This window comes from Nerophis lumbriciformis, linkage group LG23 (assembly GCF_033978685.3).
Source record: "Nerophis lumbriciformis linkage group LG23, RoL_Nlum_v2.1, whole genome shotgun sequence".
In the NCBI taxonomy this organism is placed as follows: Eukaryota; Metazoa; Chordata; class Actinopteri; order Syngnathiformes; family Syngnathidae; genus Nerophis; species Nerophis lumbriciformis.
Genome location: NC_084570.2, coordinates 42739161 through 42751319, shown reverse-complemented (window position 1 = coordinate 42751319; position 12159 = coordinate 42739161). Strand labels below are relative to the sequence as shown.

The 12159-nt window shown below is 39.0% G+C and overlaps 1 protein-coding gene across 2 annotated transcripts in view; it reads right to left on the bottom strand.

The window, feature by feature from the left end:
* elk1 (ETS transcription factor ELK1) overlaps positions 1-12159 on the bottom strand; it is a 21448-nt gene continuing 9289 nt past the window's right edge. The window contains exons 2-11 of one of the 2 annotated variants that reach the window (XM_061985484.2): positions 10326-10534; positions 10070-10249; positions 9847-9996; positions 9635-9760; positions 9162-9551; positions 8946-9078; positions 1772-1917; positions 1604-1687; positions 1439-1540; positions 1-1376 (exon numbers count right to left, since the gene is read on the bottom strand). In XM_061985484.2, the coding sequence (XP_061841468.1) occupies positions 1278-1376; positions 1439-1540; positions 1604-1687; positions 1772-1917; positions 8946-9078; positions 9162-9551; positions 9635-9760; positions 9847-9996; positions 10070-10249; positions 10326-10534 (1619 nt within the window). In that variant the 3' untranslated portion in view covers positions 1-1277. The remainder of the gene's footprint in view (positions 1377-1438; positions 1541-1603; positions 1688-1771; positions 1918-8945; positions 9079-9161; positions 9552-9634; positions 9761-9846; positions 9997-10069; positions 10250-10325; positions 10535-12159) is intronic. The other variant, XM_061985485.2, reaches the window with a different exon arrangement.

Below are 12159 nucleotides of genomic sequence, written 5' to 3'. Positions count from 1 at the left end.
ATGCGTTCATTTTTTAGTGTGCGGCCCTCAGTGGAAACAATTTGGACAACCCTAACATTAACAAACACCAGAGGTAAAAAACATCAATAAAAAATATTGTTTTCTTTATGTTTCCAGTAAATACCAATAAGAAAAATAAAGTCAGGCCCCGCCCCTTTACATCAATAAACTCCTCAGCCAATGGCAGGTAAAGAAGGGCGGGGCCAAAGAGACTCTGACTTGACACAACTTGATACACAATACTCAACTTTGTACACAAAAAGCTCTTATTGTGAAAATCTGACAGGAAACGTGGTCTCTCGGGTGGCAGCGGTCCCTGGAGAGGCTGACTGGACTTTATCCTCCATATAAAAACATTCTTCCTGTTCTGCTGGTGAGAGGAAAGCGTTCCAACGACAAATGGCTTTGTGTAGGCCACGCCCACTGGGAAAGACGACTTTTAAGAGCGTCTTTAAGGCTTTTTTTTCTCTTTCGCTTGTTCTTTTACTTAGACAAAATAAAGCAGTGGCTCTCTGCTAGAAAAATAGAAACAGTCGAATACGATGGCTTAGGTGCTGCGGTCACGGGGCGACGTGTCGCTCGCCGAGATTTTCGGAGTGGCACTTCCCTCTAACGGAACATCTTTGGCAGCCAATCATCATTTGTCGGGGGAGGGGTAGAGGGGATCGATAATTAGCCCCCTTCAAAATGAACAAAAAGACACAAAAACTGTGTCCAAAGATGTGTGTCATGTGCACAAGCATAGAAACACAACAGTCAATGTCAGGTTGCTATGGAAACCACAGAGCATGAAAATAACAACACACTGACTGTGTTGCTGCCATGTCCAGGTCGCGATGCATTCAGGGACACTGTCAACAGCAGGGTTTTCTTTTTTCTGCGCGTCTTTGCGCTGAGGTCCAGTAGGCGTGTCCCATCTGCACGTACACGTCATTTATTCAAGGACGAAGAAGGCGCGACGGACGCGAACCTCCTCGAACAGAATGAAGCGAGGAATGTCCTCGTTAAGTTCCAAGGAATGTGAAATGAAAGAAGTCAAAAAGTTTTGAAAGGTGCACTCACCTTCCAGGAAAACATGGCGCTCATTAACATTAGAAGAAAACCATCCTCCAAAATCAGGAAGTGGAAATAAATAAACGTCTGACTTCCCTTCTTCCTCATGAATATTAATGAGCAGGAGGCGGAGTGTCGTCCTTGAGGTCCTCCAAGCTAGCCATGACTGTGAGGCCGCCATCTTGGGACCCTGGCGTGGAGAGCAAACAAGAGGCCAGGAAGGTTCAGGGTTTCTGGGGACCGGGGGACAGCACCACGGGGGTGGACAGTCCGTCCACGCTCAGCGTCGGGATGTGCATCTGGTTACTGCCGTTCGTGGGGAACTGGAGGAGACAGGTTGTCATTTAGAACATGGCGGACTTGGGAGGAAAAACATGGCAGTCACCTGGAAGGAGAGCTTGGCGGGCGAGCGGGGAGCGATGGGACTGAGCGTGCTCCAGAAGTGGATGGTGGACGGAAGCGGGCTGGGGGTCAACAGGACGGGCGTCTGGGGACAAACAAAGTCAGCGTAAGGAGGAGTCAGGCGGGCGCGTCGCTATCGAGCGCTTACCAGGGCGTGCGAGGTGATGACGCCGGGCGTCAGCGTGTTGGCGGCCGAGCCGGGCGCCAGCAGACTGTTGACGGCGGCGTTGAACTGCAGACAAAGACAAATGAACAGGAAGTGATGTTGCCGGCCAGAGGCTGTACATTCGCGTGTCGTGCTCGTTGAGGACTGCACCTTGTCTAGGGAGAGGCCGGGGGGTAGGGAGGGGGAGGACGGCAGCGCCAAGCCTCGGGGCTTCTTCGGTTTGGGAGGAACCACGTCTGAAGCCGACCTCGCCGCCACCAGTGGCGTCGATGACGTCACCGCAGACACGGATGGGTCTACAAGGCAAATACACACACACACCACCTTTTTAGTAACATAACACAGTTAAGTAACATAATAGTAATAGTAACACAGTACACATATTAACATAATAGTAATAGTAACACAGTATACACATAGTAACAAAATAATAACAGTAACAGTCACATAATAGTAACATAACACAGACACATACATGAACATAATAGTAATAGTAACAGTACACATAGTAACATAATAGTAATAGTAACACAGTACACATAGTAACATAATAGTAATAGTAACACAGTATACACATAGTAACATAATAGTAATAGTAACACAGTATACACATAGTAACATAATAGTAATAGTAACAGTACACATAGTAACATAATAGTAATAGTAACACAGTAAACACATAGTAACATAATTGTAACAGTACACATAGTAACAAAATAATAACTAACACAGTACACAGTCACATAATAGAAACAACACAGTACACATCCAGTAACATAATAGTAATAGTAAAAGTACACATAGTAACATAACAGTAATAGTAACACAGTACACATACAATAACATAATAGTAATAGTAACAGTACACATAGTAACATAACAGTAATAGTAACACAGTACACATACAGTAACATAATAGTAATAGTAACAGTACACATAGTAACATAACAGTAATAGTAACACAGTACACATAGTAACATAACACAGTACACATTAACAAAATAGCAATAGTAACACAGTACACATAGTAACATAATAGTAATAGTAACACAGCACACATAGTAACATAATAGTATCAGTAACAGTACACATAGTAACATAATAGTAACACAGCACACATAGTAACATAATAGTAATAGTAACACAGTACACATAGTAACATAATAGTAATAGTAACACCATACACATAGTAACGTAATAGTAATAGTAACACAGTACACATAGTAACGTAATAGTAATAGTAACACAGTAACACAGTACACAAAGTAACAAAGCAGTGATAATAACAGGGTAGATACATATTGCAATGTAACAGTATGTGTAATGATGTAATGGTAAGAGTAGTAAAGGTAGCAATGCATTTATTAATAATAATAGGAGTAGGTTAATAACGTAACAGTTATAGAAACAAGTATGTTTCGTAATGCAGTGTAGTAATGCAACAAGAATAGTAACGTATGTGTCGTAACGTACTGTAACAGTAGGTGTAGTAAACGAACAGTTATAGTATGTGTAGTATTATAACAGTAACAGTAAAAGTATGTGTAGTAATGTAACAGTAATAAATAATGTAGTGACGTAACAGTAAGAGCAGTACTATGTGTAATAGCGGGACACTAGTAATAAGAGTAGGTGTAATAAAGAAAAAGTTATAGTATGTCTAGTAATTAACAGTTACAGTAAGAGTACATGTAGTGATACAACAGTAAGAGTAAGACTATTTGTAGTAACGTAACAGTCATAAGAGTATGTGTCATAATATAACAGTAATAAGCGTATGTGTAGTAACGTAACAGTAATAATGTGTAGTAACAAACATTAAGAGTTTATGTAGTATTGTAACAGCCGTAACAGTAAGAGTATGCGTAGTAGTGATGTAACACTAAGAGTAAGAGTTTGTGTGGTAACGTAACAGTGGTAATAAGAGTATTTCTAGTAACATAATAGTCATAAGAGTAAGAGTATGTCAACTACACATACAGTAATATTATGTGCAGTAACAGTATATGTAGTAATTATGTAACAGTCCTAACAACAAGAGTATGTGCAGTAGTGATGTTACAGTAGGAATAGGAGTATGTGTAAAATAACAATAAAATAGTATTTAATGTAACAGAAAGTTTGTGCAGTATCAGTAAGAGTACATGTCGTAATGTAACAGTCAAAACAGTAAGCATGCGTGTAGTAACATAACAGTAATAGTAAGAGTATGTGTAGTAACAAAACAGTAATAGTAAGAGTGAGTGCAGTAACGGGACAGTAATAGTTTGTGTAGTAATTTAACATGTGGAACAGTAATAGTACGTGTAGTAACGTAACAGTAATAGTATGTGCAGTAATTTAACAATCGAAACAGTAATAGTATGTATAGTAATGTAACAGTAATACTATGTGTAGTAATGTAATAGTAATAGTATGTGTAGTAAAGTAAGAGTAATAGTAGGTGTAGTAAAGTAAGAGTAATAGTAGGTGTAGTAAATAATACTATTACGTTACCACACGTACTAAGAGTAGTAAAGTAGTAGTACATATAGTAATGTAATAGTTATAGTAAGTGTAGTAAAATAACAGTAATATTAAGTGTTGTAAGATAACAGTAATAGTAAGTGTCGTAATTATAGTAACGTTAGTGTAGTAACCTGATAGCAATAGTATGTCGAAACTAACCGTAATAGTAATTGTAGTGAAGTAAGAGTAATAGTAAGTGTAGTAAAGTAACAGTATTAGTACATGTAGTAAATAACAGTAACAGTACATGTAGTGAACTAACAGTAATAGTAAGTGTAGTAAAATAAATAATAGTACGTGTAGTAAAGTAACAGTAACAGTAAGTATAAAAAGGTAACAGTAATAGTAAGTGTAGTAAAATAACAAATAATAGTAAGTGTAGTAAAGTAACAGTAACAGTAAGTATAAAAAAGTAACAGTAATAGTAAGTGTAGTAAAATAACAAATAATAGTAAGTGTAGTAAAGTAACAGTAACAGTAAGTATAGTAAAGTAACAGTAATAGTAAGTGTAGTAATGTAACAGTAATAGTACATTTAGCAAAGTAACAGTAATATTATATGTAGTAATGTAATAGTAATAGTACACGTAGTAAAGTAAAAGTAATAGTAAGTGTAGTAAAGTAACAGTGATATTAAGTGTAGTAAAGAAACAATAATAGTAAGTGTAGTAAAGTAACAGTAATAGTACATTTAGCAAAGTAACAGTAATAGTATATTTAGTAATGTAATAGTAATAGTACACGTAGTAAAGTATAAGTAATAGTAAGTGTAGTAAAGTAATAGTGATATTAAGTGTAGTAAAGTAACAATAATAGTAAGTGTAGTAAAGTAACAGTAATTGTACGTGTAATACATAATATTAAATCTAGTAAAGTAAGAGTAATAGTAAGTGCAGTAAAGTAAGAGTAATAGTAAGTGTAGTAAAGTAACAGTATGTGTTGTAACATAACAGTAAATGTAGTAAAGTAACAGTACATTTAGCAAAGTAACAGTAATATGTGTAGTAAAGTAACAGTAAATGAAGTAAAGTAACAGTGATAGTACATTTACTAAAGTAACAGTAATTGTACATGTAGTAAATAATATGAAGTGTAGTAAAGTAAGAGTAATAGTAAGTGCAGTAAAGTAACAGTATTTATAGTAACATACCAGTAAATGTAGTAAAGTAACAGTAATAGTACATGTAGTAATGTAATAGTACTAGTAAATGTAGTAAAGCAACAATAGTAGTAAGTGTAGTAAAGTAACAGTAATTGTATATGTAGTAATGTAATAGTAATAGTACACATAGTAAAGTATAAGTAATAGTAAGTGTAGTAAAGTAACAGTAATTATAAGTATAGTAAAGTAATAGTAAGTGTAGTAAAATAACAAATAATAGTAAGAGTAGTAAAGTAACAGTAAGTATAGTAAAGTAACAGTAATAGTAAGTGTAGTAAATTAACAGTAATAGTACATTTAGCAAGGTAATAGTATATGTAGTAATGTAATAGTACATGTAGTAAAGTATAAGTAATAGTAAGTGTAGTAAAGTAACAGTGATATTAAGTGTAGTAAAGTAACAATAATAGTAAGTGTAGTAAAGTAACAGTAATAGTACATTTAGCAAAGTAACAGTAATAGTATATGTAGTAATGTAATAGTACCCGTATTTTCCGCACTATAAGGCGCACCTAAAAACCACAATTTTTCTCAAAAGCTGACAGTGCGCCTAATAACCCGGTGCGCTTTATTACGATTCATTTTCATAAAGTTTCGGTCTCGCAACTTCGGTAAACAGCCGCCATCTTTTTTCCCGGTAGAACAGGAAGCGCTTCTTCTTCTACGCAAGCAACCGCCAATGAAAGCACCCGCCCCCATAGAACAGGAAGCGCTTCACCCGCCCCCATAGAACAGGAAGCGCTTCACCCGCCCCCATAGAACAGGAAGCGCTTCACCCGCCCCCGGAAGAAGAAGAAAAAACGCGCGGATATCACCGTACGTTTCATTTCCTGTTTACATCTGTAAAGACCACAAAATGGCTCCTACAAAACGATCCGGTTCATAAAAAGACGCAATCTCTCCATCCGCACACGGATTACTACCGTATTTCACAGCAACTGAACCGCACTGTGGAACGGGAGCACGTACGGTGAATATTCGCTCCACAGGGAATGAGAAGTCATCCTTCACTGTGGTTCTAGCTTGCCATGCTAACTTCCACCCATCCAAAAGAGACCTTTCCAGCCGGCGTCATCATAAAAGCTAACTCGAAGGGATGGATGGATGAAGAAAAGATGAGCGAGTGGTTAAGGGAAGTTTACGCGAAGAGGCCGGGTGGCTTTTTTCACGCAGCTCCGAAGGCGAACACACCTTCACTAAGACGGGCAGATAGCGCCGGTCGACATACGCCAACATCTGCCAGTGGATCGTAAATGCCTGGGCAGATAGTTTCGGTCACAACTGTGGTCCGACCTTTCCGGAAGGCAGGATTCACAGAACTGCTGCACAACAACAGCGACACTGACTCCGGTGACTTCGACGAGACGGAACCGGCCATTTTGGATCCCGTATTCGCCCAACTTTTCAATTCGGACACCGAAGACGAAGAATTCGAAGGATTTACGAATGAAGAATAACTTCAGAAGGTGAGCGCTATGTTTATTTTGTGTGTTGTGACATTAACGTTCGAGCAACATTATGTTGCTATTGTTCTACACCATTTTGAATTTTACTATGTTTGTGATTGCACATTTGCGTACATTTTGGGACAGAGTTGTTAGAACGCTGGTTTTCAATATATTATTAAAGTTTGACTGAACTATCTGACTGTTTTTTTGACATTCACTTTAGCGCAGCGTTTTTTTGACATTCACTTTAGCGCAGCGTAGGCGCGGCTTTTAGTCCGGGGCGGCTTATTGGTGGACAAAATTATGAAATATGTAATTCATAGAAGGTGCGGCTAATAATCCGGTGCGCCTTATAGTGCGGAAAATACGGTAATGGTACACGTAGTAAAGTATAAGTAATAGTAAGTGTAGTAAAGTAACAGTGATATTAAGTGTAGTAAAGTAACAATAATAGTAAGCGTAGTAAAGTAAAAGTAATAGTACATTTAGCAAAGTAACAGTAATAGTATATGTAGTAATGTAATAGTAATAGTACAAGTAGTAAAGTATAAGTAATAGTAAGTGTAGTAAAGTAACAGTGATATTAAGTGTAGTAAAGTAACAATAATAGTAAGTGTAGTAAAGTAACAATAATAGTAAGTGTAGTGAAGTAACAGTAATTGTACATGTAGTAAATAATATTAAGTCAAGTAATGTAACAGTAATAGTAAGTGCAGTAAAGTAAGAGTAATAGTAAGTGTAGTAAAGTAACAGTATGTGTAGTAACATAACAATAAATGTAGTAAAGTAACAGTAATAGTAAGTGCAGTAAAGTAAGAGTAATAATAAGTGTAGTAAAGTAAATGTATGTGTAGTAACAACAGTAAATGTAGTAAAGTAACAGTAATAGTACATTTAGCAAAGTAACAGTAATATGTGTAGTAAAGTAACAGTAAATGAAGTAAAGTAACAGTAAAAGTACATTTAGTAAAGTAACTGTAATTGTACGTGTAGTAAATAATATAAGTGCAGTAAAGTAAGAGTAATAGTAAGTGCAGTAAAGTAACAGTATGTGTAGTAACATACCAGTAAATGTAGTAAAGTAACAGTAATAGTACATGTAGTAATGTAATAGTAAGTGTAGTAAAGTAACAGTAGTAGTACATTTAGTAAAGTAACAGTAATTGCACGTGTAATAAATAATAGTAAGTGTAGTAAAGTAAGCGTAATAATAAGTGTAGTAAAGTAACAGTGTGTGTAGTAACATAACAGTAACTGTAGTAAAGTAATAGTACATTTAGTAAAGTAACAGTAATTGTATGTGTAGTAAATAATAGTAAGTGTAGTAAAGTAAGAGTAATAGTAAGTGTAGTAAAGTAACAGTATGTGTAGTAACATACCAGTAAATGTAGTAAAGTAACTGTAATAGTATATGTAATAGTAATAGTAGTAAAGTAACAGTAGTAGTACATTTAGTAAAGTAACATTAATAGTACAAGTAGTAATGTAATAGTAAGTGTAGTAAAGTAACAGCAATAGTATGTGTAGTAATTAATAGTAATAGTATGATTAGTAACAGTAATAGTAAATGTAGTAAAGTAAGAGTAATAGCAAGTAGAAGTAATAGTACATGTAGTAAAGTAAGAGTGATAGTAAGTAGGAGTAATAGTACTTGTAGTAAAGTGAGAGTAATAGTAAGTAGGAGTAATAGTACATGTAGTAAAGTAAGAGTAATAGCAAGTAGAAGTAATAGTACATGTAGTAAAGTAAGAGTGATAGTAAGTAGGAGTAATAGTACATGTAGTAAAGTAAGAGTAATAGTAAGTAGGAGTAATAGTACATGTAGTAAAGTAAGAGTAATAGTAAGTAGGAGTAATAGTACATGTACTAAAGTAAAAGTAACAGTAAGTAGGAGTAATAGTACTTGTAGCAAAGTAAGAGTAATCGTAAGTAGGAGTAATAGTACTTGTAGCAAAGTAAGAGTAATCGTAAGTAGGAGTAATAGTACATGTAGTAAAGTTAGAGTAATAGTAAGTAGGAGTAAAAGTACATGTAGTAAAGTAAGAGTAATAGCAAGTAGGAGTAATAGTACATGTAATAAAGTAAGAGTAATAGTAAGTAGGAGTAATAGTACATGTAGTAAAGTACTGAATAGTGATATTGGTAGGAAAATAACATTTAGCAGACAGAAAGTGTGATATTTCATCTTCTATCTTCAGCACGTTACCTGTTGGCGTGTCCTTTTCCTCGTCTCCCGAATGCTGATCTCTGACCTCAGCGTCGATGCTGGGAGGAGGCGTGGCTTCTATGATGGTGAGCTGAGGCTGTGTTCCACCCGTGCCACCAATGAGCTGAGGAACCTGAGGAAGGGGCGGAGCAAAGACAGGCGCCGATCACTCACACGACGTTAGATGACGGCGTGTGAGAGGAGGCGTGGTCTTACCTCCTCCACCTGCTTCTCCTCCAGGGTCACTATCTCCAGGAGGTCCTCCTCCAACGGCAGGGTCTCCTCCTTGATGACGATGGGGGGCAGGGGCGGTCGTGTTGGAGGCGGGGTGACAGAGGGGGGTGCGGACGCCACAGCGGCCTGCTGCGAGGGAGGGGGGTTGATGATAACGAAGACGGGCGGGGAGTGAGTTGGGTGAGGGGTGGGGTTGGGATGGGGAGGGAAACTGGCAACGCTAGCCATGCCGCCGCCGTCTGGCTGTGGCGGTACAGGACTCACGGCGCCCCCGACGGAACCTATGGGGATGAGCGGCGTGAGGGAGGAGGGGTCGCTGACGCTGGTGAGGTAAATGTGGGGAGGGTCACCCAGCGGGGGGCCGGACGGGTTCTGGGACAAACAGGACAAGTCGTCAGCAGGGGGCGGAGACACAAAGTAGCGTGCTTGCCTACGTGCTAACAGCAAGTACTGACCTGTGATTGGCCGGGGGTGTTGGCCGGCTGGGGTTGGTTGACAACAGGTGTGGAACATGGCGAAGCATGAGTGACGATCACGTGGCGAGAAGGATCGATGGCGGCGCCTACTGGCGGTGAGGAAACCTGCAGGGAACAGGGGGGGGGGGGGGGGGGGGGGGGGGGACCATGAGGACGGGCGTGCTGACATTTCCTGCGGCCATTTCCCTCACCTCTCTTGGGGCGGGGTCGAGCATCAGCTCCGCTTTGACCGGTCGAGGGTTGGGCGGGGCCTGCAGCGATTGGATGGTGAAAGTGGAGTAGAGGCCGGACTTCATGTAGTCGTTACGGGAACTTTTGTAGGAGCCGCCGGGCGACGACTTCTGACCACCAATACACAAATCAACGCATCAGCCACGCTCCGGTCGCTGCAACGACATTGGCGAGTTTGCGTACCTGTGCTATGCCCTTTGACTGACAGCTCAATGCCCCGCCCCCTTTCGATTGGCCATTGGCATCTACGTTGTCCCTCCTCTGGCCTTCTTCTGGGGTGCGCGTCCCGTCAGGCAGGGATGGGTCGGGCTGGCTGACGAACTTGTACACAAACTTTTGTCCGCTCACCTTTTTGATGATGTTCTGAAAAAAACGCAAGAGGAAGTGGAAAGCTCATAGCACTCCGCCCTCCTGGGAACAGTCGTCGCCATGGCAGTACCTTGTCGTAGTAGTAGCGTAGCGCGCGGCTGAGTTTGTCGTAGTTCATGTTGTGTTTGTTCTTGCGGAGCCCCCACAGGCGGGCCACTTCCTCCGCGTCCAGCAGCTTGAACTCGCCGTCCTCGCCCGTCCACGAGATCAGGTGACGCTGGCGCTGGTCGTCCAGCAGGTGGAGCAAAAACTGCCAGAGCGTGATGGACGGGTCCATGGCTGCCAGGCACAAAAAAATGAAATAAAATCAATAGGATGCTTTACGACTGTCAACTTTTTAAAAGTGTACACAAACTGAGCCTCTTCAAAGATACAAATATGACGAGAACTCACATATGCAAATGAAGCTCATTGTCATTGGCTGAGCTGTTATGCAAGTAACCTATCAATCACCTTGGAAACTATTGCCACGGCAACCTTTCATGGATGCTCACCAGGGAGACGAGAGCCATGCTGCTCCGCTCAAAAGCACTGAAGTTAAAACTATATTTTTTTCTAAATATTTTCTCGGCTGGGCGTTAATTAAGGGGGCGTGGTCACATGTGAATGACAGGTTACTATTCAGTCCTCAAAATAGCGTATTTCCTCCAAGACAGTGGTTCTCAAACTTTTTTCACCAAGTACCACCTCAAAAAACACTTGTGTTTTCTAAGAACCACTCTAATGGCCAACATTAAAATACAGTAGCGTAGTTGGCCTACGTATTCAATAAAAACAAGGCAGAGGTTTTATCTAACAAGTATATTTCATATTTGTGGACCGCTTGAACATAGAAAAATTTCTATGAATGATAGAAATTACAGAGTAATACAGTTCTGTCTTAATGGTTTATTTTGGCGTGGACTACGGCACTACAGTAGTCAAATTGTAACCATTTCCATTGAAGGCCCTTTGAGAATCACTGCTCTATGGCCTTATCTTAAACACACAACAGAGATCTGGACATAATCTGAACTGGACCTGGTTTTAAGAACCCTTTTGAACAATCTGATTACATTGACAACCCGGTCTGGTGAAGATAAGGTCCTTTATTTTATTTTTTAAATAAAATAAGATAGGATAAATAAATAAAAATAAATAAATACTTATTGTTGAATAAAAAAAGAAAGTAAAACATTATAAAAACAATTAGATAAAAAATAGTAATTAATAATGAAAATGTTAATGGACCAGCAGCACACACAATGATGTGTGCTTTAAGGACTGTATCCCTTGCAGACTATATTATTCTATATTGCAGGAACCAGAAGTTTTTAATAACAGAAAGAGACAGACTCTTTTTGTGTAAATGAGTGTGGATGAGGGAGGGAGGTTTTTTGGGGTTGATGCACTAATGGTAAGTGTATCTTGTGTTTTTTATGTTGTTTAAAATAAAAATAAGAATAAAAAAACAACAGAAATCAAAGGGATGTTTAAAAAACAAACATTCTTTAAGCTCCATCTACTGAATAAACACAACTGCCCCCTGCTGTCTAAATGAAAAAAATGCTTTTTGAATTACATTAAAACTGTTATCTACTTATCACGGACTAACTATACAAACATATTTGTGTTCAAATACGGCTGTTTGTTACGGTTCTACGCCAGAGGCCATGTGCTCCGGCGTCATTAAAACTACGAGCGCAACCATTTGACGGTACTGTCGGCAAAAATCTATCATAAAAATGTGACAATAATAGTTGGTGGCGGTATCGCGCGATCTATTGTCTAACAACAATTTTTCTCTAAGTAACAGTTGTATTACTTCTGTTCACTGCATTGGCCTGTTTTGTGTCTAAAAGATACTTCTCTTTTCGGCTAAGTTCCTCGGGCTTTACGTAGATAGCTATGTGAGGTTCTCCTTA